At 47.1% G+C, this 25,568-nt stretch overlaps 1 protein-coding gene across 4 annotated transcripts in view; it reads left to right on the forward strand.

The window, feature by feature from the left end:
• LOC146785218 (uncharacterized) overlaps window positions 1–25,568 on the forward strand; it is a 1,495,909-nt gene that overhangs the window by 503,549 nt on the left and 966,792 nt on the right. For all 4 annotated transcript variants that reach the window (XM_085634134.1, XM_085634135.1, XM_085634133.1 and 1 more), the window contains exon 7: window positions 2,094–2,165. In XM_085634134.1, coding sequence (XP_085490260.1) covers window positions 2,094–2,165 — 72 coding nt within the window. The remainder of the gene's footprint in view (window positions 1–2,093; window positions 2,166–25,568) is intronic.

Consider the following 25,568-nt stretch of genomic DNA (forward strand, 5'->3'; position numbering starts at 1 on the left):
AAGTCCAAGTGAGATCTCTGGGAGAGGCCTGGGCCAGAGTCTTGCAGTACTGGGGAATTAGTGAAATGATGTGTCATTATTTGGTTCGGCCGTGTGCAAACTAGTTGTAGGCATGGATGTCATTTAGAGGTTGCCATGGGTTCTAGCTGCGACCCCTGGCATGCCCCTTGCGACCCATGGCCCTGCCTATGTGACCCCTTAGCCTTAGAGGTGGCAAAATCAGTGCCAAGAACACAGAGGCGGCTCTGCATTCCTTATTTTCCTGCCATTTTACATTATATTCATAATTAATAACATTCAAATATTCACTATTAGTGTAATAAAAAATGAAGCACATTTATCTGGAATGGGACTTTTGGTGGCAGTTAAGGTAAGTAAAAATGGTTTTAAATATATGTTGTGTGCGCTCTTGCATTTGAGAGTGTGTTTAAGTGAGAGAGAGAATGTGTGCATGTGAGCAAGTGTCTGTATGTGTGTGAGTGAAGTGAGTGAGATTCAGTGACAAGTAGTGAGTGAGATTGAATGAGATTGTGTGAAATTGAGGCCCAGATCTACTATTCTTTGATGTAGGGCATCACTGCATCAAAGTTGCTGCACTGCCTTGCGCCTAACGGAGAGAGAATAAATGCACCATATCTACTAAGTTATGGTAATTGTTTCTCTTCTCATGTGCTGCCGCTTCTTTTAGCAACCATGCACCAACACACACATTCTTGTCCATAGTGCAAGGGCATATACATTCTCTGAAGCATAGGTTTTGTACTGGAAGGGGCTGCTTCCAGAAAACTATGCTTTTAGGATTTTCGCATTTGTTAGTGTGCTGTAGAATGCAGCTCACATGCAAAGTTGAAAAATGAGGAGAATTGAATACATTTCTCCTCATTACGCCTTCCTAGAGGAGGCATAAGATTTTTTGCACACATTCCAGTCTACCAATGTTTGTGGATAGGGATTTGCATCAAAACCATATCTGATTGCATGGAAATCCTCATGCACCACTCATGACACACCAAATAAGTACATAGCACAACTTTGTTACTTTGGGATACTATTCAATGCAAATCACGATTTGCGTTGGATTGTAACTCCCTCCCTAATACCTTGCATTGGGGTTGCATCCCAAAAGTAACGTAAACCAGTTGCCAAGTCTAAGTAACCCTGGGCTTGAGTGTCAGTAAGTATTAATGAGATTAAGAGTACATGCCAATGAGAGAGAGTGAGAATGAATAAGAAATACTGTAAGGGAGTGTTAGAGAGTGTGAGTGAGTGAGTAAATGCGACTGTGAGTAAGAATGTGTTGTGATGCTTGCGAGTTTGTCATACCCTGAGGCACTGGAGGTAATAATTGTCTTATAGGGATACCCGAAGCAAATGTTAGAAGCCCGAACACATGAACTTGAACTAGCCTGGTGATCCGTAGGTTGAACGATGGTTGAAGACAGTCCATCCACCCCCTTTAGTGTTCTCCAAAGGGAACAGAGATACTGCTTGCCAGGAAGTGCACCCAGGGGAATGGGGGTGTGGCTAAAATATCTAAAGACAGCCTACTGGTAATCTGCAGTCTGGATTTCTTTCCTTTTTGGCCACCTGGATTTGTCTCTAGGAAGCGGCTCGTTTTGTGGAGTAGAGCTCGGGAAGATTACCATATAATGTCTGTGTTGAGAGAAGAGATTAGCAAGCAATTCTTATGCCTCTCCAGCCACAAGGATTCACCTGTACTCAGTCAGGCTCACTCACACGTGCTAAGAGGCTGTTTAGCTTAATTTGCAGTATTTTTAGAAGAGGATGAGGACAGGAAGATCTCCTCTAGTCTTCAATTCGTTAATAGTCTTGCTCCATCGTTGCTCTACAGGTTGAAGCAATGCTCGGATCACCTAGGCTCTTGCATGAGTTCTTTATAAACCACTATGCTCTGCAGTTCTCTCAAGCTTAATGCTTCATGATCATTCGTAGTTAGTATGCTATTGAGGGATGGGTTCGTTCACTCACTAGCACAGATCACTATTCTTCCATCACAATCACTGAAACAATGTTTGTGTGCATGCTTTCAGGTAAGTAGCACTTAGCTTTAATCCTTCTTTCTTTATCTTTAGATCGTCTGAATGCAACGGACAAGAACACCAGAAGGGCGGAACACAGAAGCTCCCTCGGCGAAGACATGTCAGGTAAATGTAGCCTCACCATGTTGAAGGTCACCGGGCGAGAGCTAGGAGCTGAGACACAGAGGACCGTCTTCTTATTAGGCACAGATTGCCTAGCAATTACCCGGTTGCAGGGAGCCGTTCATATAACCTCCCGGTTTCCAAAATGGCAGCCGAGATTTCATGGATTTAGCTTGCAGGTATCTTGCTGCTAGAATTTGTGGGCAACCGATTCCTACTAGAAAGTAGCGCTCTACAACACATGGTATTGCCTGCATGTTTCAATTTTCCTTATTCATTCTACAGTATTTACAGCCCATTCTTGTACCTGTCACTTTTTAAACAATCCACTTACATACTCTGAATCACGCCATTGATGCACACGGCCTATCCAGGAGTTCTTATTGGGGGGCACAAACTGGGTCTTGGTCTTCACGGGAAGGTGAGATGTGTATGTTTGTGAGAGCCCTCAACAGTTACCCCACTTAAACCTAAAGACCGCCGTCTTGGTGGTTGACCTGGTTTCAAAGGATGCTGGTTGTCAAATGTATGCAAGAGTGTAGGAGTTCGGAGGTTGTTAGCTGGCTCCCAAGACCTTTCTTCTGGTCCAAACCCCTTCCAATTAATCAAGTAGTACACCTGTCCTCGTATCCTTTCAGAATCTAGAATCTGTTTCACTTCATATTCCAACTCCCCCTCAATCTCGACTGGCTGTGGGGGTTTCAGTAGTTGTGTGATTGAATGATAGGGGTGCAGTAGAGACACGTTAAACACTGGATGTATATGTAAAGTGGGTAGCAATGCCAGTTGCATAGTCGCTGGATTAATGACCTTTGTGATACTGTAGGGGCCAATGTATTTTGGTTTTAGCTTGCGATTTCCTTTTAGGGCCAGGTTTCTTGTGGCTAACCATACCTGATCTCCAACTTAATAAGGTGGCTCAGTTGAGCGTTTCTTATAAGCTTAATATTTACTCACACTTTGAGCCTTTTCCAGCTGCCGTTTAGCTGCCTGAAGGACACAGCTAATGTGTTCATGATGTTCTTGTATATAAGAATGTTGAGTGGTAGGAGACTACTCTCAAAATATAGTGTATTTGGATGAAATTCATTCATACAATAAAAGGGAGAATACCCTAAAGTGGTTTTTTCCGAATTATTGTAAGTGAATTCTGCCATCCACAAAAGGGTGCTCCAGTCCTCCCCTTGCTGAAAAGCTAGACATGTATGGTACTGTTCCAATGTTTGGTTTAAGTGCTCGTTTTTCCTATTGGTATGGGGGCGATAACTTGTAGACAATCTAGCTTCAATGTGCCTAGATTTGCAAAGCTTCTGCCAGATGCATGATGTAAACTGGGACCCTCAGTAAGTTATTAGTACCTTGGGAATACCATGTAGTTTCACAATGTGTTGTAAGAATACCTGTGCTGGTACTGCAGCTGTTGTCTGTTTGGCTGGAGCATTAAAATGTCCCATTTTCGATACATTTTCTGTGACCACAAGAATAACTGTGTTTTCCTTACTAGTAGGCATTTCTACCGCAAAGTCAATTGACCCGGTGTGCCAAGGGCTTGGTGGTATTGGAATAGGTTGCAGTAGTCCTACTGGTCGTTTATGATCTCCCTTTCCTGGGGCACAAACTGCACAAGTATTCACATAGCGTTTTGTGTCCTGTCGTAAGCTGGGCCACCAGAAGTGACGCTGAAATGCTGTAATTGTCTTATGTATCCCTATATGCCCCCCCCCTCAAGGCTGAGTCATGTACCCAACTTACCACTTGTTGTTACATTACTAGAGATGTATAGGGCTCCATGGTGATATAAGAGAACACCCCTCTGTCACCTGTTCTCTGGGTCTTCTAGTACCTATGATACAGCATCTATTTCCAATGTCTGTTCTTTAAGGGTTGTTAAAAAGTAATCAAATTGGGTTGCTCCTGACAAAATTAAAGGGGGGTTCCTGCACTGGTTTGCTGATTTCCTCAATTGGTGCTTGAGATCTTGAAAGAATATCAGCTTTCCCGTTCTGTGGACCTGGTCGATATTTTATTATGAAATCAAAATCTGAAAACAAGACCAACGCAATTGTCGTGAAATCAGTACTGGCGGTTTTCAGGAACGGCAAATTTCTATTGTATGCCGGGCTCCCAGTAATTAGTGGAGCCATTCTTCAGACACAAGTTTAATGGCTAGAAGCTCTTTGCCAGTGATGCTGTAGTTCACTTCGCAGGGTGTGAACGTCTGAGAATGGTACGCCACTGGATGTACTTGCCCAGTATCGAAAGGTCTTTGGGAAAGAACTCCTCCCACTGCTAAATGAGAAGCATCTTCTAATACCAATGATAAGTTTACATCCAGATATCTCAAAACAGGACCTTGAGTGAACTGTTGCATTAATAAATGAAAAGTCTTTTCAGCTTCTTGCGTCCACACAAAAGGTATACCTTTTCTCGAGAGGCAAGTGATGAGGTGAACTTTTCCTGAAAATTCCTTGATAAAACACCTGTTAAAATGAGCTAAACGCCAAAAAACTGTAAGGTTTTGACAGTGGCTGGAGATTTACATTGCTGATTACTGACACTTTTCTGGCATCCCTCTTGATCCCCGCTTGGTTTATAATGTAACCCAAGAGGGCATGTCCAAGATGGCGACCGACTAAGTCGGACACCTCGGAGCTCTGCCGTATTTCTAGGCCTAGTGGAGCAGGTTCTGCGGAAGCAAGCACCGATGGCCGTCCTAGACCAGGTACAGCCGTGACACACCTGTGCTGCCCCCCGGAGGTGTGGGACCGAGTCTCGGGTCACTGCGGATGTCGGAATCCAAGGAGTCGTCGGTGGAGCCGCAGGGCATGTTGCGCCGAGCCTTGACTCAACTGGCTCGCAGGGTGTGCCCCCTCGTACCAGTAGCGGTGAGTGAGCGGATCCCTGTCTGGCGGAGGGGGGGGGGGGAAGCGGAGCGTGTTTGTGTGTGAAAATGAGCCTTTTTAGGAGCTCACCGGTGGCGGGGCCACCCTTATCTTGTCCACGGGTCCTTAGACCAACAAAGGAGAAATTGGCACTGAAGCTGGAATACAAAATAACAAGTTTATTAATTACTCATGAGTGGGACTACATCAATACAGCACCCTTGGGAACTGTAGGAGGTAGTCCATAGAATACAGAGGCCATGGGCCTTTTATGCAGACTTTGTTGCAGAGTAAGCATGGAGACTCAAATAGAAGGCAGAAGCATACACAGGAATAGCTATCGACTAACATGGTCAGACAAATATTACTTAGTCAGCAAAGTGGGAAGAAAGACAGAACTGCTTACATCAGTTGAGCTAGCCTGACAGTTACATTCTACAACAGATGCATTCTAGCAGCTGCAGGCCTTTCTGAGCTTACACAGTGCTCTGGCTCAGTACTGACGGAGTTAACTACAGTTGATGACTCAAGCAGAATAGAAAAGCAAGCAACAGTGTAGACGGAAGAATCACATGGCTAATAAAATGGACGCCACAAACAAGATGACTTCAGCTCATGCTAACCGAGATTATCTGCGATTTCCACATGTGGCTTGAGCCAGTAGAGCGAGGCTTTCGGCATTGTTCTCGCAGCCTGCCGGCCACCCGTGGGGCCTTCCTGGTCGCTCGGAGCGGTGTGACGGTTGTTGTGGGGTGATCCACCTCACGCAGATTTCTTTTTATCGGCACTGGTGCGGGGACTGTCCTCCTCGGGCCCACACTCAGATTGGCCTACTCCACCCCCGAAGAAGGGTGACTCAAATTGCAGAAGATGCGGAGAGTGCCCCAAGCCCTTGCTCCCCCTAGCAATTTCACACGTGTGGTGTGGTGCCCTCAACAGCGGCGGACAATGGTTTGGAGGCCTGCATTAGGACAGAGGTGACACGCTGGGACCGGTGTCCTAGGTGGAACACACATTATCTACAGGGCCCATTCCGACCCTGCATCGGGGAGCCACGAGATGAGGGTCGTGCCAGTGACCTGCAGCCCACAAGAGGTGGGTCGACCCGTCTCACCGACCATGGCTACCCCCCCTTTTTTGTCTTCACTCCTGTTGGCTGTGGTCCTCTTCTTGCAGATGCCACCACCTGAGGCACGGGGGGAATGTGGAACTACCGGTGCTCCTACTGCCCTCAGAGACGAAGGGGCCCTACGTGGTGCTCCCCGGTGAGCCCTGTGGATTCCCTTTGGGTGCCTGTGACAGGAGATATCCTGCGCCTGTGGTGTGAACCGGGGGCCATTTACACCCGCTTGCTACTGTTGAAGCTTCTGGTCTAGCGAGGGGTGCGCTTGTCGTTTCTGACCTCCCAGGGGCGGAGGGCCCACTGCGCCTAGTGCTCGATCGGACCTGGTTATTTGTCGCATTAATGGTGTGAGTAGCGGAGTGCTCTGTGGCCTCCTTAGCACGTAACCATGTCTTCCCTCCGCACAGGAAAAAAAGAACCCTTAGTTAAGGACATCTTTGCCAAATCCACCGCTAGGAAGGGAGAGGGAACGCTTGGACCTACAGCGTCGGACCCGCTTTCTGAAGACGATGGAGAAGGTAACGTAGACCAGGACGACTCTCCCATCACTGTCTTGCTTCACTCTCCCAGACAATAGGGAATACCACACGGTGGCTCAAACAAGACAAAGCAATAGACACAACACCATACCCCCTGGAGAGGGATTTCACTTTATAAAATGAAGCACATCAAAAACTGTTTCTCAGAATAAAGCTTGGGGTTTTATTTATGCAATGCTCTCTAACAGAAAGGCTTTCCCAGATGTCAAATGAACAACATTAAAATGTATACAGAGATATATATATTCAAGCAATATTAACACACTTGGCAAATGCAACTTTTGAGGAACTTGAATGTGCACACAGGCACCCACACATCACAATGAGAACACCTTAGGTGATCATAGCCACTGGAAACTGAATATGCACACAAACAGCCACACATCACAATGGCAACAATCAAAAATCAAACACTTCACCTGGTGCAATCTTCATCCTCACCCACTCCAGACTGGGGGACTCACAGTCAAAGTCAGGAGACTCAGCAACCAGATGCCTGCACTGACGATGCGTCCACCGTTCAGGCTCAAACAATCCCGGTCTACAAGTCAACAACCCTCAGCTTTATAGTCTCAAAACACACTAGAAGGTTCGAGAGGCCTTCCTTCTGCACCAAGGAAACTTACTGGAACTGGCCACCTTCCATGCAAGCATTCCAGGGCAAAATGAGTTCCCATGTTCCCTCTACATTCTCACATGTTCCAGCCTTCATATTAATGAAGCTTACGAAAGTCTCCGGCGTTACATTCAACAATCTCTACGCCAAAAACAAATCAACCTTGAACGTGATTAACCCAAACAACTTGAGCAATCTGGGGGCCTGCCTGTGCACGCAGAGAGCTCTAGCAAGACAGAGTCAGGACTCAAGATGACATGAGGGCATGTCAAAGCCAATAGTAAGAACTTCATAATACTTCTCAATATACAACACAATGCACATTTGTGCACTACTGCCTATAGTATCATATACTTCATCTCTCAATGTACAACACAATGTACATTTGAGCACCACAGCTCAGAACACTGCTCTTCGGGGCCAAAAAGTACATTCCACCCCTCTCTCTCTCATGCTTTCAAATGCACATCCCACACGTTCTGTTCCTGGCAAGGCTGTTCTACTCTGTGACTGCTCCCTCTTTAAGACTGCAAGATTACACTGAAGAAATCTTCAGGGCAAAAAGGCATATGCAGGACATACATTCATGCTAGGGTAAAGTAAAACACCAACAGTCAATTAAAATGATGGTAGTCAAAGGTCATCACGTGGTTTCAAACCTTAAGAGTGCCTCTAGCACTACACATCGCTAAGACATTTCTGGAATGCCTATTTGGGACACTGCGGGAGAGCTTTGCTTGTCTCAAACATGATATTGCCACTGAAATTAAGGAAATATGCCAAGACGCGGAGGCAGTGGGTATGAGAGTGGTGTCGGAGGAGCTCCGAGACCCTCGTAAGGAGGAACTGGAGGGTCATCACCAGGAATTGTTGGCCCTATGTGATCAGTACCTAGACCTCCGTTATCGCCTTGAAGACCTTGAGAACCGGTCCTGTCGCTCCAACGTATGAATTAGGGGTGTCCCATCGCAGGCAATCTTGGGTGGTCTTGAGGACTTTGTTATCCGCCTCTTCAAACACATTGCCCCTTCCTTGCAGGAACAGGTGATAATTTTAGACCGCACACACCGTGCTGGGTGACCGGCTCCCACACCGGGGCAACCCCAGGACATACTTACCTGTCTTCATTCATACCGACAAATGGAAGTTATCATGTCAGCTGCCCGGGAGCTATTCAGTATCCACTTTGAGGGCCACTGGCTGTGGCTCTACCAGGATCTTTCTCCAATGATGCTCACGGACCTACTACGAGATTAGAATATTAAGTATAAATGGGGCCACCCCTTTCGTGTCCAATTTGTGTGGCAGGAGGAGGTTCGGGTGATACTCTCTCTGGAGGACGCTCAAGCACTTCTTGACATGCCGGACCTGCTGTCTGCCTCAGGGGCGGTGTCCACATTGCAGGACCCTATATCTACAGTTTCCACCTTGCGACGTTCCAAGTTATGGAAGACAAAGGTCTTGAGCAAACCATCTGAGGCCAACAGCCGGGAGGCCCGCAATAAGTTGCTTCAACAGCTCCACAGGGAGGGCGACCCTGATCATGCAGCCGGTGATCACTGAACAACCTTAGTTGCCTTGAACCATTAATGATACCCTTTGCCTCCTACCTGGCTCTGCGGACAGCGATGGCCACAGTTCTTTATCCTGTGCAATGCCTGTGCCGCAGACTTCTGAGGATACCAGCGGAGCTCCTTTCTACTGACAGTGCTATGTTGGCGAACTTGCTGGCGACATGTACCCTAGCAAATACTTGTTGTTTGACCCCAGGCAGGGGATACCTTTGAGTTCTTGTTTCTCTCTTTTGTTCTTTCTTATCCTTTCCTTTTGTGCTCTCATCTCCTATCACTCTTGTATGGCTGTTTCCCTAAACACCTTCTTGGAGGCCAGGTGCAGCCTTCTGTGGGTGGTACACTACCACATCTTTCCTCAGGTACATGTATGGCACTGACTATCCTTAGCCTCAATGTTCGAGGCCTTAATGCCCCATCTAAGCGCTTAGCACTCCTCTCAGACACCAAATGCAACATCTGTATGTTACAAGAAATCCATCCACTCCAGGGCGATTGGCAGAGGCTGCGCACCCGATGGTTTGACCACCAGTATTTTTCCTCTGGGGGTCCAAAAAAGCAGGGGTCGCTATTCTATTTGCATACATGCACCCCAGGTCCTCAGAGTACACCTTTTTCTCAGCCGCACACCAAACATATTCCCATATCAACTATTTTCTTACCTCAACTGTAGTTACTTGTCACACTGTCTCAGTCGATATTGATGCTGCAGCATTATCTGACCACTCACATATAATCCTACTCCTCGAACTCTGGGGGTGGCCATCTGCCACACCACCCTAGCACCTCAACACGAAACTCCTCACCTATGACCACATAGGATCAGACACCTTGGCAGCATTAACTGCCTTTTTGGAAATTAATGATACACCTGTAACCGCCCTTGCCACGCTGTGGGAGACGCTTACGTTTGTGGTTAGAGCCCATTTCATTGCAATAGCCATGGTCTGTTATAGGGAGCGGCAGACTACACATTGCCAGTTTGAAGTACAGGTTAGGGATCTTGAGGCTGCCCACTTTAAGTCAGGCTCGATGGTGGCCCGCCGCCAGTTGACAGCTGCCCGGACACAGTTGCGGAAGATAGACATGGGCAGAGCAGAATATTCCAAAATTACTATGTAGGTGGCAGTAATGCAGGACGTATGCTTGCGCACCGCCTGAGATGGCAGGTTACAGAGCGGAGAATTCCTGAAATACAGGGAGCAGACGGTGCGTTCCTTCGACAGGATGCGGATACAGCAGATGCCTTTCGAGCGTTCTATGAATCCCTGTACACAGGATAGCCCCTACTGGAGTCTGACGCACAGGTGTACCTATCCCAGGTGTCCCACCTTGCCACGGTGCGACCACATTTCACACTTTAGATGTGGACATCACCACTCGGGAGGTTTTAGCGGCCATTCAGAAGTTACAACCTAATAAGGCAACAGTCCCAGATGGTTATAGTGCTGAATTTTATAAGGCTTTTTCCCCACAGATTGCCCCACTTTTGCGATGCTTGTGTAATTCTTTCAGTGAGATGGGCACACTACCTGATTCTGTGTTTGGCCACAATCACAGTGATCCCAAAGCTGGCAAGGAACCCAAATGCTGTTCTTCCTATCGCCCGAGCTCCCTCTTGAATATTGATGTAAAAAGTCTTACCAGTGTTCTAGCACACAGGCTGGCCATCTACGTTCGGGGCCTGTTATACCCAGACCAATCTGGTTTTGTGCCGGAGCGGGGGTGCAATGACAATACAAAGCAGTTGTGCCATCTGCTGGACAAGGTGTGGCACAACAGATACCGGCCCTATTGCTCTCAGTTGATGCTAAAAAAGGCCTTTGATCGCGTGCCTTGGCCTTTCTTGCAGTGTGTCCTACACAGAGTGGATATTGGTCCTCGGTTCTGTAGTTGGGTCCAATCGATCTACCACACCCCTCGGGCATGTGTGCAGGTGAATGATGTGAAATCTGCCCTGTTTCCAATCACGTGCGGAACGCAGCACAATTGCCCCTTGTCTTCCCTGCTTTCACGCTCTATATGGAACCCCTTGCAGAGCTCATACGGATGAATCCCAGCATAACAGGTATACAAATGGCCGGGAGAGAGTATAAGATTATGCTATATGCAGATTATGTCCTTTTGACCCTCACAGATCCTGAACACAGTTTAACAACCATGATGCCTAAACTGGCTAAGTTCAGTGCTGCCTCCGGGTTTAAGACCAACCTACAGAAGTCCTTGGCTCTCGAGGTAACCATCCCGGAAATGAACAGCCCGGCTGGCGACCGTTATGCCCTTCCAGTGGGCAGAGAACGGGATCCCTCATCTGGGGATCCAGATTGACTCAACACTCATGGCTACGGTGACCCAGAATTATGGACTCCTCCTGACCAACACACAGGCAATTCTCATTAAATGAAAAACCCACAACCTGTCTTGGCTTGGGCGCATAGCAGCCATTAAAATGACTTTACTACCTAAACTTCTTTATGTCATGCAGACTCTCCCTCTCTCCCCCCCCCCCTTGACAATTTTGGTACAGATACAATCCCTCATGTGGGATTTGATCTGGGCAGGCAAACAAGCTAGAATGGTCAGAGCTCGTATATACCTGCCATTAAAGGCGGGAGGACTGGGGATCCCGAATCTTTGCTGCTACTTCCTCAAGCAGCGCAATTGCGCTACATGGTTGAGTTGTCCCACGCCCAGACAGAGAAGCACTGGTGTTTCATGGACCAGCCAATTGCGGGCATGCACATTTGGAAAATACTGTGGCTCCCAAAGACCCGCAGACTGCCTAGTGTTGATGTGTTGCTGGTGATCCGAGCCACTGATGGGGTTTGGGACCGAGTCCAGTTGAGACATGGGCTCTCCACACCACTATCTCCTCAGACTTCTCTGATAGGCAATCCAGATTTTCCCCCAGCTGCCTCGGGTGTGGCATTTATGGCATGGTAGGAAGCCAGCTGCAAACGGGTGAGGGACTTATTTAACACAGAAGGGCTTATGGATTTCCCCACCTTACAGGACTCTTACAGTCTCTCTGAGGCCACACACTGGCTGTATTAGTAAGTAACCCACTGGGTGACACAACCTTTGATCAGACCACATACCAGCAGAGTATAGACACCCTTTGAAAAATGGCTCCTCACGGGGTACACCAACAATAAAATACTATCTGAACTCTACACTTTCCTGAAAACACCACAGACCTCCCTAAAATCACCTGCACGCATCACATGGGAAGGGTAATTGGGAGACTCTTCACCGAAGGAGTGGAATGACATACCGCACCGCGCCCGGGCATCCGCCCTTAACACCACCAGTACAGAAATGCTCCTAAACCTTGCACACTATTGGTACTTCACACCAGCCAGACTGGTCACTTGGGCACCGGCAGGGGATGATCGCTGCTGGTGGCGCTGTGGCAAACAGGGCACATTTACCCACCTTCTATGGCAATGCCCCAAGTTGCAGTCCTTTCTGGGATGAGGTTTTGGACGTGATAAACACTATATATATATATATATATATATATGACTGACATTCCTAGGTTTCCAAGCTATGTGCTGCTGGGCTTTCCAAATCCTCTTACTCACCCCTACGGTCTCTCAGAGTTAGAGCTTTTACCCTCGCACTAGGAGCAGCCAAACACCTCCTCCTCACCAAATGGGGCTCAGAAGCTACACCGACACATCTAGACTGGCTACATAAGTTGTGGGATATAATAGGGATGGAGAAGCTAACGGCGGTGGCGATGCAGCTCCTTCCCCTCTTGGACAAGACGTGGCAATCCTGCCTTACATACCTGTCTGTTGAATTTTGTGAGCTGTCTTGCTCTCAATACCTACGAGTTTTGCGTTTAACATCAGCAGCTGTGCCTAATGACCAACACACTACCCCCTAGATTTTATAGTTGATGCGCGACTACGCCTACCCTCCCCTTCACTCTGTTCTGTTTCCTCTGAATCTTTCCTTTTTGTTTACATTTTCTATTTGACTCTCTAATGTTCTATATCTACAACGCCCAATATTTAAGCCACTACCGGCCAGTGGATGTAGGTGCGCAATTATGTATTGAGTCCTTTTTGAAATTAATAAAATAGGTCTAAATCCTATAATGTAACCCAAAAACTCAATCTCAGCAAAAATGGAACAGGCATTTTTCTAGTTTTGTGAAAAGGCTGTGTTGTTGCAGTCTTTCCAGAACAGCCTGGACATGGGTTACATGTTCTTGCATTTTTTCCAAGTAGATCAAAATATAATCTATGTAGACAACACAAAATTCATCCAGATATCTTCCAAGGACGTCATCCATAAAATACTGGAATGCTGCCGGTGTGTTGCAAAGACCGAAGTGCATGACCTAATATTCAAACATGCCAAACTTGGTCCTAAATGCGGTTTTCCAATTGTGACCTTGCTGAACTCGAACAAGGTGATACACCCCTCTGACATCCAGCTTGGTAAACACATTGGCCCCGTTTAGTTGTTCTAATAGAACTGGTATAAGAGGTAAAGAATACCTGTTTTAACTGTCCCTCAGTTGATAGCTCTGTAATCAATACAAGATCATAGCTCCCCTTCTTTTTGAGGGACAAATAAAAGGGGTGTCAAAGCCGGAGAATGTGAAGGCCCAATAAATCCTGGGGCTTGGTTTCCGTCCAAATATGCTTGCAAGTTTTGAGTTTCATGTTTGGTCAGAGCATGAATATGACTGCAAGGATTAGCTCCCCCTGGAACTAAGTCTATTCTGCAGTTGAAATTGTGATGAGGGGGAAGTTGACTTGCCTTCTGCTTGTCAAATACTGCTTGGTACTCCTGAGAGACGTTTAGTAGAGCTGTTGCACAGCAAACCTGAGATTCCATGCTACCATACGTAATGAATCTGCCTGGATTTTCTGAAGCTTCTTTTGACAATACTATGTTCCTTTGTATAATTCTTCCAACAAAATTGGGAGTCCAAAGTTACTGAACAGGCCACCCAATGAACAGTGGGGTCATGTAGTGTAAGTCACAGCATTCCAGGTATCAGTCAGAACTGTGGCAAGTCAATCAAATCAAATTGTCAATGTTCAAAATGATCTGCTTCAAAGTGCATCATTAAAGTGAAAGTATGATGTTGCATAGGACCCGAGTTTAAAGTGATGCCATACACTGCAATTACAGACTCCTGGGCTTTCTTTTTGATGCAAGGAACGTGAAGTTCTTGAATAAAAGTTTAATCTATAAAATTACCTGTAGCTCCTGAATCAAACAAGGCTGTAACTGTATCTTTTCGCCCATTAGGTGACCACAAGTTGACATACACGTTTATGTGGGCTATGGAGCTTTGTAGAGTATTGGCCAATACAAATGAGATCTCATTTTCTCCTTTTCATGAACAAGGGACCTCAGTCTTCTCCCGCAAACCTGTTTTCCAAATCCATGTCTTCATCAGATGTTTTTTGGATGACTGCTTGCATTTTACCTGGACCCTTATTTTCAGTCTGTTTGTTTCTCACTTTGAAATCTTCAATAACATTTCCGCTTTTGCCACAACACATACAAAACTTCAGCTTTCTCCTTTTCTTGTAGGGACAAGGGTCCTCGTATTCCACTCACTTGCATTGGTTCTACTCAGTTGGTCTGTTTAGACTCTTCCTCACTTATAGCTTTAGGGTAGACTACTATTAGTTTTGGTTCTCCCCGGTTCTTATTGCTACTCGCTGTAGTAACCTATGATCTAGCTGAATGGTTAGGTCTATCAAATCTTTACAGGAGGCTAGTAAATTTGCAACCTGGGCCGATAAATCCTTTAACTCACTGTACAACCCCTGATAAAATAGAGAGATCCTTTTTCTACAGGTCAGTCTGTTTCCACAACTAACCTATTAAATATTGTGATGTTTGCTAGAAAATCTTAGGAGCCTTGACATAGGGTAATTAACTCCTGATCTGGGGGAGAAGCTGATCAAATAACTTTCTAATTCTCCTCAGAACACCGAGAAATTGTATAGTAGAGGATCGTCACATTAAATTAATGGAATAGACCAGCTAGCAGGGTTCCCTCCCAGATAGGACAACACAAATGCTGTCTTGGTTTAGCCATCCGGGAAAGTGGCTGGTTTGCATAAGAAATGAAGTTTGCACTGATTGATAGAAATGCTCAATTTCTTGGGATCTCCAAAAAACGTTTGAGAGAGGCCAGTGGAATCTGTGGGGGATGAACCACCTGAATAAAACTATGAGCATCAAGGACTTTTGGGGGAGAGTGAAACCATGTTTCCTGAGCTCCACCCCGGAGGGAGAGGGTGTAGAACAGTAAGTGGAAGAGGCTTCTGTAGCAACTAGAGGTGGTGATACCGTCCAGGATTTCAGATTTACACCCCCACCTACTCTACCACTATCTGGCTTCCCCTCCCAGTAAAGACCTGCACTTTCCTGCATACAGACCCCAACTCGTTTTATAATTCCCGACTCTCCGCTCAAGAGGCCTCTCCCTCCAATTGCAAACTAGTGATTGTTTCTAGAATGGTGGTTAGTACACAGTTGGTATCCATCACTCGGTTGGGTAAGTTCATGGGCTGCGCAATCTTTTAGAAGCTAGAACACACAAATTTGCATACCCTAGTGATCCAGCCCAACAGGAGCAATGGTTGAAGACAGTCCATCCACTCCCTTTAGTGTTCACCAAGGGAAACAGATATACTGCTTGCCAGGAGAAGCACCCGAGGGAATGGGGGTGTGGATAAAAAAACAAAAGACAGCCTACTGGTGATCTGCAGTCTGGATTGTTTTCCTTCTCTTATGGCAACCTGGATTCATCTCTAGGAAGCGGCTCATTATATGTAGTCTGGATCAGGAAGATTACAATCTATTGTCTGTGTAGAGAGAAGAAAAAGAGATTAGCAAGCAATTTGTATGCCTCCTACCACACTTATTCACTCACACTTTACCTCTAATCAGTCACACTCACTCACATGTGCTATAAGGCTGTTGAGCCTAATTGCGTTTTTTTCTGAAGGGGAGATCTCCTCAAGTCTTCAATTCATTAATAGTCTCTCTCCATAGTCGCTCTACTGGTTGGAGCAATGCTCAAATCTCCTAGGCTTTTGCACAAGTTCTTTATAAGCCACTATGCTCTATAGTTCTCATACGCTTAATGCTTCATGATTGTTCGTAGTTAGTATGCTCTCAACTGATGTGTTCGCTCACTCTCTAGTACAGATTATTATTCTTCCATCTTCGGAATGCGGTGGAGAAGAAGCCCAAAATTGCTGAACACGGAAGCTCCCTTGACGAAGTCAGGTCTGGTAACTGGAGCCTTACCACATGTTAGGCTGCCGGGCAGAAGCTAGGAGTGGAGACATGGAGGACCGTGTTCTTGTTAGGCATAGATTGCCTAGTAAGGGCGCGGTCGCAGAGAGTGGCTCCTATCTCTTCTGGTTTCCAAAATGGATGACAAGATTTCATAATCTCGCACGACTTTCGCTGGCAGATCTCTTGCTGCTAAGATCTGTGGGCAACTGAGTCCTCCTAGAAAGTAGCGCTCTACAACACATTCTATTACCTGCATGTGTCAATTTTCCTTATCATTTATTCAACTGCATTTACAGCGCATTTTGTACTTGTTGCTTGTTAAACCGTTCACTTACATACACTGAATCGCGCCATTGGTGTACTCGGCCTGTGCCAGAGTTCTTACTGCAGGGTGCAAACTTGACCTTGGTCTACAAAGGAAAGGTGGGATGTGTATGTATGTGAGTGTTCATTACAGCAAAATACTGGCATACTTGAAGCAATTCTTAGCATGACAGACACTTGTGACAAAATCCTGGCACTGGCACACTGAGGGTAACTTTTGGCATAAATGTGCACCAACTGTAAAATACTAGTACTGGCTCACTAGGGCAGCAAGATGGCGCCTGCTGGCCGGGGCTGAAGCACTGTGGCCCTTTCTGCTAACTCCCTTGGCTCGCTCCTATGGGTACCTGCCAGTACAGCGCCGCAACGCCTCCTAAAGCATCAACTCTGCAAGCGATCCCACTGCACATCTGTGGTGAGCCTGCTGTGGGTGTTCACCAGCCCTGGTGCCGGACGTGCAAGAGTTGCTGGGCTCCGGGCTCAACTATACGAGGCTGGCGCAGTTCTATCCCTCCAGTGGCCTTTGGCCCATTTTCATTGGATTAGGGGAACGGATGATGGAGCCTCCCCTACAGTGTGCCATGGGCGGAAGGAAACTACGCGCCACACACTAGTGTTCCTGCGGGGGTGACAGGAGGTGCCTAGAGGCTTGCGGCCCCTTCATCTGCATCGACGCCCACCCACGTGGCTGTCAGTCCTGCCAGCATCCCATTCCTTGGCCCAGGCCTGGACCCCACTGTATGAGGGCCTATGTGGGCAAGCGGTTGCCCATTATAGACCCTTCATTGCTCACAGCCAGCCTGCCGCCTACTGAATGCCCTTGAGGCCCCACACGGCCTTTGTAGTTTATCCGGTGCTGCTCCCTACCTGTCCACTGAGCTGCCGTGGTTTTTGGCCTATAGGGACCCAGCTCGCTGCCTTATGATGAATGTGTTGCATGGACTGGGTGGGCGCTCATCCTCAACTTTACCAGATTTGTCATCTGGGGTGGTGGGTGGTCTCAAAGACTCCATTCTAAGAGAGTGGACCTCAGTAGGCCTCTCTGGAGGAACCAGAAGTGCAGAGAGCCCTGCCTGGGGCATGCAATCTCTAGCAGCATGCCCTTGAGAGTGTTGGGTCCCCTGGTCTTGGAGTGTCCAGTCCTCCTCCTCAACAGACCCCCTGTGTGAAGGGCGTTATTTGTGCTTTCTTGGCTGACCACTGGGCTGCTTTGCTCCTCACCTGCCCCTGGCCAGGGGTAGGGCATAAGACTGATCTGCAACACGTGATGGCCCTGCCCCGGCCGGCTCTCCTGTGGCAGACAAAGTGTTCCGTCAATATCTGGGACCTGAGCTGATCTTCGTGTTCCCTTGGGAGGTCGTAGCTTAGGAGCCCCCTCTTGGAGACCGTTGTTGGCTGGTATCCTCTCTGACCTCCTCCTTGTCACTGATTCCCACCATGTCCTCGACCAGGATGGACTGATCCCTGAGGGACATGGTGATAAAGCCCCTCGGGGAAGCGGCGGGTGATAAGGCACCTGTACCTAGCACAGACCAGCTCTCCGAATAAGACGGCGTAGAGGGACGGGTGACTAGGTTCTTCCTGGAATCTCTATTCGCATCTCTGTGGAACAACCTGCAAGCAGTGAAGAAGGATCTATCAGCTGACTTACGCGAGGTTCGCAGGGTCTCAGAGGAGGTTGAGGCTAGGGTCTCTGCCCCGGAGAGTCCAGACAGGTCAGAGAGGTGGAATGGCTTCAACAGAAGGTTCTCTGCCTAAAGGAACAACACCTTGACATACAGGCCCTTGTGGAGGACTTAGAAAACCACTCCTGGTATAATAATATGGGCATCAACATGGTCTCCACCCACGCAGAAGGAGCTGACTTAGGAGAGTATGCCAGGGCTCTCTTTCGACAATTCCTATGGGCCTCCGAGAACAGGGTCATAAAGCTGGACTGGGTCCATCGAGTGGGCCTGCCGAAATCAGACGATGCCCCTCCTTCTGACATCCTGGTTTGCGTACACGACTTTCAGTTGAAGGAGAGTATCTTGCGCAAGGCGCATGAGATCCACCCGATCCACTTCTGAGGGCAGACACCCATGCTATACCAAGACCTGGTGTCCATACTCTGAGACTTTTGTCCTATTGCTGCTCATCTGTGGGAGGCTGGGATATCCTACTCATGGGGTCATCCTTTTCAGATTATCTTTTGAATTGATGGTAAATTGTACCAAATCAGATCTCTTATAGAAGCATACACAGGGCTCAGAATTGCTGATCCCTCAACAAATGGCTCCGGTCCAGCTCCCTGGATCACACAGCCTGAAGTGCCCTGACGTCACAGGGACTCTTGCACCACTATTTTGTTCTGTTTTACAAGGGGTGAACTGATGGCGGGGTTAGGACATTCCTTTTTGGGACATTCTTCGGCCCATCGGTTCCCCCTCCTCAGGTACGTTTTCCGCTTTTGTAAACACATCGATCATACCCCCGCCTGCCATGTTTATGCTCACCGACCTGCTTCATTCCATGACTTTCCTTGTTATTAGTGTTCATCTTCATACATTTTCAAGGGTTATTTTTTTTTATAGGGCTTTTTTCCACTCTTCCGTACTGGTCTGACTTTGGGCTCTTCGTGGTGTTATCTCTGGACCCAGCCTTACTGGGGATGCTTCGTAGCTGAAAACCTAGTCATACTGGTATTGAAGTCCCATAGCCTTCCTCCCCCTAGCCCTGTTTTCCAAGATCTTAAAGTTACTTGCCTCAATGTACGAGGCCTAAACAATCCCACCAAGCGTTCTGCTGTGCTCTCACTTTTAGAATAGTCTGGAAGCGATATCGGTCTCATACAGGAGACCTACCTGCTCTCCAAAGATGTACCCAGAATGCAATCCCCTGGTTACCAAACCAGCTCTGGTATTCGTGTCCCTCTTAAAAAGGCGGAGTGGCCATACATTTTTCCCCGAGTATTCAAGGGGGAAATCTTTATCTACAGTTACTGAGGTTAAGGGATGTCTCCTCGTTGTCTGGCTTAAACTGGGCACCTGACACTTCACCCTGGTGAATGTTTATGCTCCTAATGAGCATCAGGAGTTTTTTTATTATTAGCTCCCGGGCACTCGCCCTTGTATCCCCTGACGCCGCCATTCTTATAGGGGGCGATCTGAACTTGATCATGAACACCGACATGGATCGTTCGAGACAGCGCTCTGACCAAACGGGGGCCTTCTCCGCCTCAGGCTTGCAGTGGATGACTGCGTACTGCATGACATCTGGTGCCAGCTGCACCCCTCCGACAGGGAATGTACATTTTACTCTGCAGCACACAAAACGTGGGCGTGCATTGACCATTGCCTTGCCACTCCGACTCTTTCAGCTCTTGTCTCTGAGTCGACCATTGCCCCTCGGTCACTTTATGACCATACCCCCCTCTCTTTGTCTCTTCAGCTTCATGTCAATCAAACGTGTTCTACACACTGGCATCTTAGAGACTCTTTGTTAAAGTCCCCTGCTACAGTCAATTCTCTCTGAAGGACCATAACGGACTATCTACACACTAACATAACTAGGGAGCTATATCTGTCGTCGGTTTGGGAAGCGCTGAAATTTGTGATTAGGGGAGAGCTCATAGCAATCTCCGCGACTGAGAACCATAGGCGAAGGGACAAACGACAGCTCTTAGAGAAATTGGAGAGGCTTTCCACAATCGGACAGGTGCCCACAGAATGTGACGGGAGCTCGAAAAATCACAGCTCCTTCTTAAATGCCATGACCAAGCGTAATATGCTCTGATATGTCTTAAGCACAAATTTTACCTCGGGAGCTACCGCTGCGGGCATATGATAGCGCATCGCCTCTGTAGTAATATTTATTCTGGAACCATGAAGGTGATACGCACCGTCCTTTCCATGGAGGTCTGCTCAGACGTGGAGATGGCCTCAGCTTTCCAGGCCTTTTACAGTTCTGTGTACTCTACCTCTGGTGGCCCCAGTGGGGACCCTTTCCAATATCTTCATGAAGTCGCCCTTGCTTCCCTCCCGACCACAGAGGCTGAGGCTCTGGACCAACCCATACGAATAGAGAAGGTCATCTTGGCGATTGCTCACCTCAAACTGATGAAATTGACGGGACCTGATGGTTTTAGTGCCCAATTCTATAAAGTTTTCTGCCACAAGCTACCCCCCCCATGCTTACCAGTCTATAAAACTCCTTCGCCGACTCTGGCTCCCTTATTGACTCTGTTAGAGGCTGCCATTACGGCCATTCCGGAGCCAACTCTCTGTGTGTTGTATAGACCCATCTCCCTTTTAAATATAGACCCCAAGCTGTTCACTGATATCACTGATATCCTGGCACACCGCCTGAACCCACCCATGCCGGGCCTAATAGAGCCTGACCAAGCAGGATTTATCATAACACAAAGAGCCCGAGGAGGGTCCAGGGGAGATGATTTTAAAGACCTGCGAGAAGAATCTCCCTTTTCACTATAATCATACCACAAAAACTACTCGGTCTGTGCTAGCATGAAACCAGTTAAGAAAGAAAGAAAGAGTGAATCCGTGTCTCACAATGAAGCCCCAAAGGGGAGCAATCCCTTTCAGGACGAATGCCCTCATCCACATGCTCCATCATATGGGCGTCTCCTCCCAGTGGGAAAACCTAGTCCCACTGAGGGCTACAACTCCCTCACTGTGAGTTAAGAGCTCTGGGATGTTTTATTGAGATTATCGTAGACTGTTGAGGATGCTAAAATCCCATATGTGAGTGACAGGTGTCGTGAGGACGCAGCGCAAAATGTGAGTAAGAATGAAAAAGTGAAATTAAAACTACCTAGTGGTGGCAAAAAGGTTCTTTATTCGCTTGCCCAAACTGGTAGGGTTAAAAAGCAGTGCAAAGCAGTATGGATGATTCAAACTGCTTAGATGTACAAGATGTTCGACATGTTTCAGCCTAATTGTTCTGCAATAGTATCTAGGCTTTCATCAGGACCAGAACTAATAAACAAAGCTGCTGCTAATAGTATGAAAAAAAAATAGACTAATACAAAAGCAGTAATCCTATGTTAAATTCGGTATTACTGGAGCTTATCTGTAGACGTGAGACAAAAAGAAAATTGCAAAGAGTCAAACACTATAACAATCCATTAATTCCAACGTGGTACATGCTAGTATTCAAGGATTACTAATATATCCTATAGAGTCCAATGAAGGATATTTCCCTGTGCGAGTGGTGTTGGCGGTGCTGGGCCACCAGTGGCTCTATGACTAACGCAAATAGGAGTTGCAACAGGTCTCTTACCATCTTCAACGATGCCACCCAGCATTGAGGATCCAGCCTATGCCTTCTTCACCAAAAAACAGTCGCGTCATCCTACAGAAATCTGAGTTTAGCAAAGAAGGCAATGACTGCGAGATGTGGTCAGGCATAGGAAACTGGCTTGACCTGTTCCCTCAGAGCCCCAAGGAAGAGACAAATGGTGTTAGCCAAAAATATGTCAGGAACGGTCTGCCCTCATAAAAAGGACATATAAGTCTGAAAACATTGCTCATAAGCCGCACGTGTGTGTGCTTCACAAGAGAGGCTGCTACTAAATCCGGTAAGGTGGGACTCTAATCTTCCACAGATACGTTGGGAACTCTCATCTTCTCGGCTGCCTGCGAGTGAAATTCCGTAAGTCTTGCAAATTGGAGCAAGGTGAGTCATCGGCAGCATTATTTTGGATCCCTTGCACATTTTTAGCTTTGAATAAAACATTCAATTTCAGGCAAAGCAAATCTAGGTGTTTCAACAACCTCAGAACCAACCTGCAAGAGGCCCCCTATCTATTAATAGCCTCAACTACCGACATGTTGTCAGACCAGAAGATAACCCTTCTATTTCTGAACACCTCAGACCATATGGTCCCTGCCAACATAATTGGGAACAGTTCCGAGAAGGCAAAATTCCTTGGGACCCAACTGTCATGCCAAGAACCATGCCAGTCTTCCCTGCACCATTCGATATCCAATATGACCCCAATGCCAGCACTGCCAGCAGAGTTGGTGAAATGACCAAAGGCCTCATTTACTTATTTTTGGCATAGGGCAGCACCGGAACCCCTTCCTTTTTTTTTTAAACATTTTTTATTGTTTTCGTAATAACAACTCAACACAGCTCTCCACTGCCCCCCCCTTCCAACGGAGACTGTTACATGTAGCATTGCTACCAAGTATGCAAAAGATCATTCACCCTTCCCACGTGGAGCCCCCCCTCCCTCTCCCTCCCACCACCCATGTCAGTGTGCCCCCCTCTGCCTCTCCCCCTCCTGATGTGCCCCCACCTTACAATGAATCATGTACGGGTGCTCAACCTTCCCTAGGCTCCGGAACCCCTTCCTACGGCACTGCCCTTTGTCAAAAGAAAAGGGCAGGAATGCACTGTATCTATAAGGTACGCTGCATTCCTGTCCCCTTCTACTGCCCTGGCGCACAAATGGCTGCCTAGTGCCAACACAGGCACCCTTACACCATGGTGCAATGGTGTCTGTGTTGAAATCAGGCTGTTTTAGTGGGGGGAAGGGACAGTTTCATACACAAAAACAACCCTTACGCCACCCCTGGGGATGCGTAGGCTTTTGAGACATTCTTAGGTTCACAGCATTTTGTAAATCTGGGAGTGTGTCAAATGCCATGGGTGTTACGAGGGAACACCCACCACAGTGCCCATGGCATGCCTCCCCATCACGGTGTGAGGCAATGCAGTGACTTGCGCTGCGTATCCTCACACCATATCTACGAGCCCATGAAAAGTCATGCAGGGTGGCTTTTCGTGGCCTCGTAGATATGGCTAAGCCCTGTGCGCCCCCAGTATATCAAAAAAGTGATGTTTTGGCAGTGCACAGGGCTTGTAAATAAGTCCCCAAGTGTCTCTCTTGATGCTGGTGCAAAGTTACCTTGTTAAGGGCAAGGAATTGTATCAGTAGACTGACAAAAAGCAAATACCTTACCAAGAGGGAGGCGACATTCCCCCGCCACTGCATTGATCTCAATACCTAATAAGGTGATTCATGTGGATGGGCTACTGTTTTGTCAGGTTCCAGGGAAACCCCCAAGAGAAGGAATAATGATGTCAGTGCTTCTAAAGCCCAATTTCATGCCTCTGAACCAGGCGGGCCCATAACGAGGAAGTCATCCAAATAATGGATGACGTCCTGGTGTCCAGTTTTGTTAGCGAACATGTATTGCAACAGTGAGCTAAACTTTTCCCAATAGGTGCAGGAAACCTCACAGCCCATGGGCGTGCATCTGTCTTAGTAATTTTTGTCCCCAAATTGGAAATGCATCAGATGATAATCGTCTGGGCGTACTGGGGGCAGCCTAAAGGCAGATTCAGTACAAGTTTTGGCTAACAGCCCCCCAGGACTTAACTTAAGCAACTTGGCCAATGCCAGTTCAGCAGAGAAATACTTCTTCGAGCAGGTCTGGGGATTGATGGCATCATTACCTGAGAAACCAGCAATTCTCAAATTTAAAGCTCTTTTCTGTTAACTTTTTCACAACCAATGCGTGATGCATCCTGGCAGAAACTAGGTTTTTACAGTGAGGAATGTGGATTACTCCTTAAGTGGGATTGTGAAAGGCATTAAAACCACTAAATACAACATCTGTTGTGTCTCCCTATCGGGGTACAGATTGAGCGAGGGAAGCAATTTACCAATCTGGACCAGAGTGGACAAGGGGTGCTAGTTTGAAGACTTAGTGGCATCCTTTCCTTTCTCTTCAGATTAGTTGATGCATTTAAACTCAGGATGTGAGGGGTGGTCACAGAAGGAGCCAACATGCTTGAACTAACATGAGGGTGGGTGCACAATTTTCTATTGAATGCCCAGCATGACCCTTTTTTGTCACCTGAGGCTTGTTGGTGATGGTTGCTTCAGGGGAGTTTTATTATTAATGTTTTGTAGCCAAACATTAACTTCTGTCTGATTCCACCCAATCTATACAAACGAAGGGGCAAAGGGGCTTATTTAAAGAGGTCCAGCATACATGCCCAACGTGTAAAGCAAGAAATAGGTATGGAGTTCTTCTGAGGCGTGATGAACACGAGGAGAGAGATACAAATGCTAGGCTGAAGTGAATAACAGTAACTCACAGTGCTATTATGGGAGGGGAATTCCTCCTTTTGGAACTAGGGCCCTCACACACCCAGCAAGCTAGGTGTCATGCTTCATCATTTGGGCCTGCCCCTTGTCGGGTTGGCAGTGCAATACCCGACTGTCACCCAAAAAGGGGCTCTTTAACGGGAATCTTTTGTTCCTGCCATATGGTGCTGTGAGGGTAAAGCGCCTAGTGTGTGTAGATGAGAGGAAAAGTGAGATTAAAACAGGTCAGTTAGTCCTAGAACTAATTTTATACAGGTAGGTAAACTACCTGATTAAAAACAGAAGAGTGGCGGATAACTAGGGACTATGTGTCTAGATGTATTCGCCCTACTCTTGGTTGGTTAACATGTTTCATGCCATGGGCGTCAGGAGGATCGTAGGCAATTCTTCAGGACCAAAATAAAAACTATCTACATGATGTGGTGAGGGAAACTGTTGTGGCTTTACCTATGTAACTCTGTCCCCTTTCACTGCTCCTGCCTGTGCAGCTGGGTTGCGTTCTATATTCTACTTGTCATTGGCCTAGCAACAGAACACTGGCAAGGGAGAGTGGAAGTTGGTGTTGGAGGAGGCGGTTAGCTGTTGTGAGGACTGGTGGTTTTACCTACTACTACTGGAATAAAAGCTATAAAATCCACTTGGAAGCTTCTTGGATTTCTTGAACTTTACACTGGCGACGAGGATGGTGCCTCCTGGTCACCCAAGGATGGTGGGAAGGGGATCAGGATGTGTGTAGACTTGCGCGGGTTGAACAAACACATTTGGGTTGTTAGACAACCTTTACCCAATATCTCGCAAACACTTGCTTTGATCAAAGATGCTAAATGGTTTAGTGTGATGGATCTCTCCTCTGCCTATCATCAAGTTCTATTACATCCTGATTCTAGGCATTTGACTTCTTTTGTTACACCTCTAGGAGCTTTCAGGTTTATTCGAATGCCC

Source organism: Triturus cristatus, chromosome 11 (assembly GCF_964204655.1).
Source record: "Triturus cristatus chromosome 11, aTriCri1.1, whole genome shotgun sequence".
Classification (NCBI taxonomy): Eukaryota; Metazoa; Chordata; class Amphibia; order Caudata; family Salamandridae; genus Triturus; species Triturus cristatus.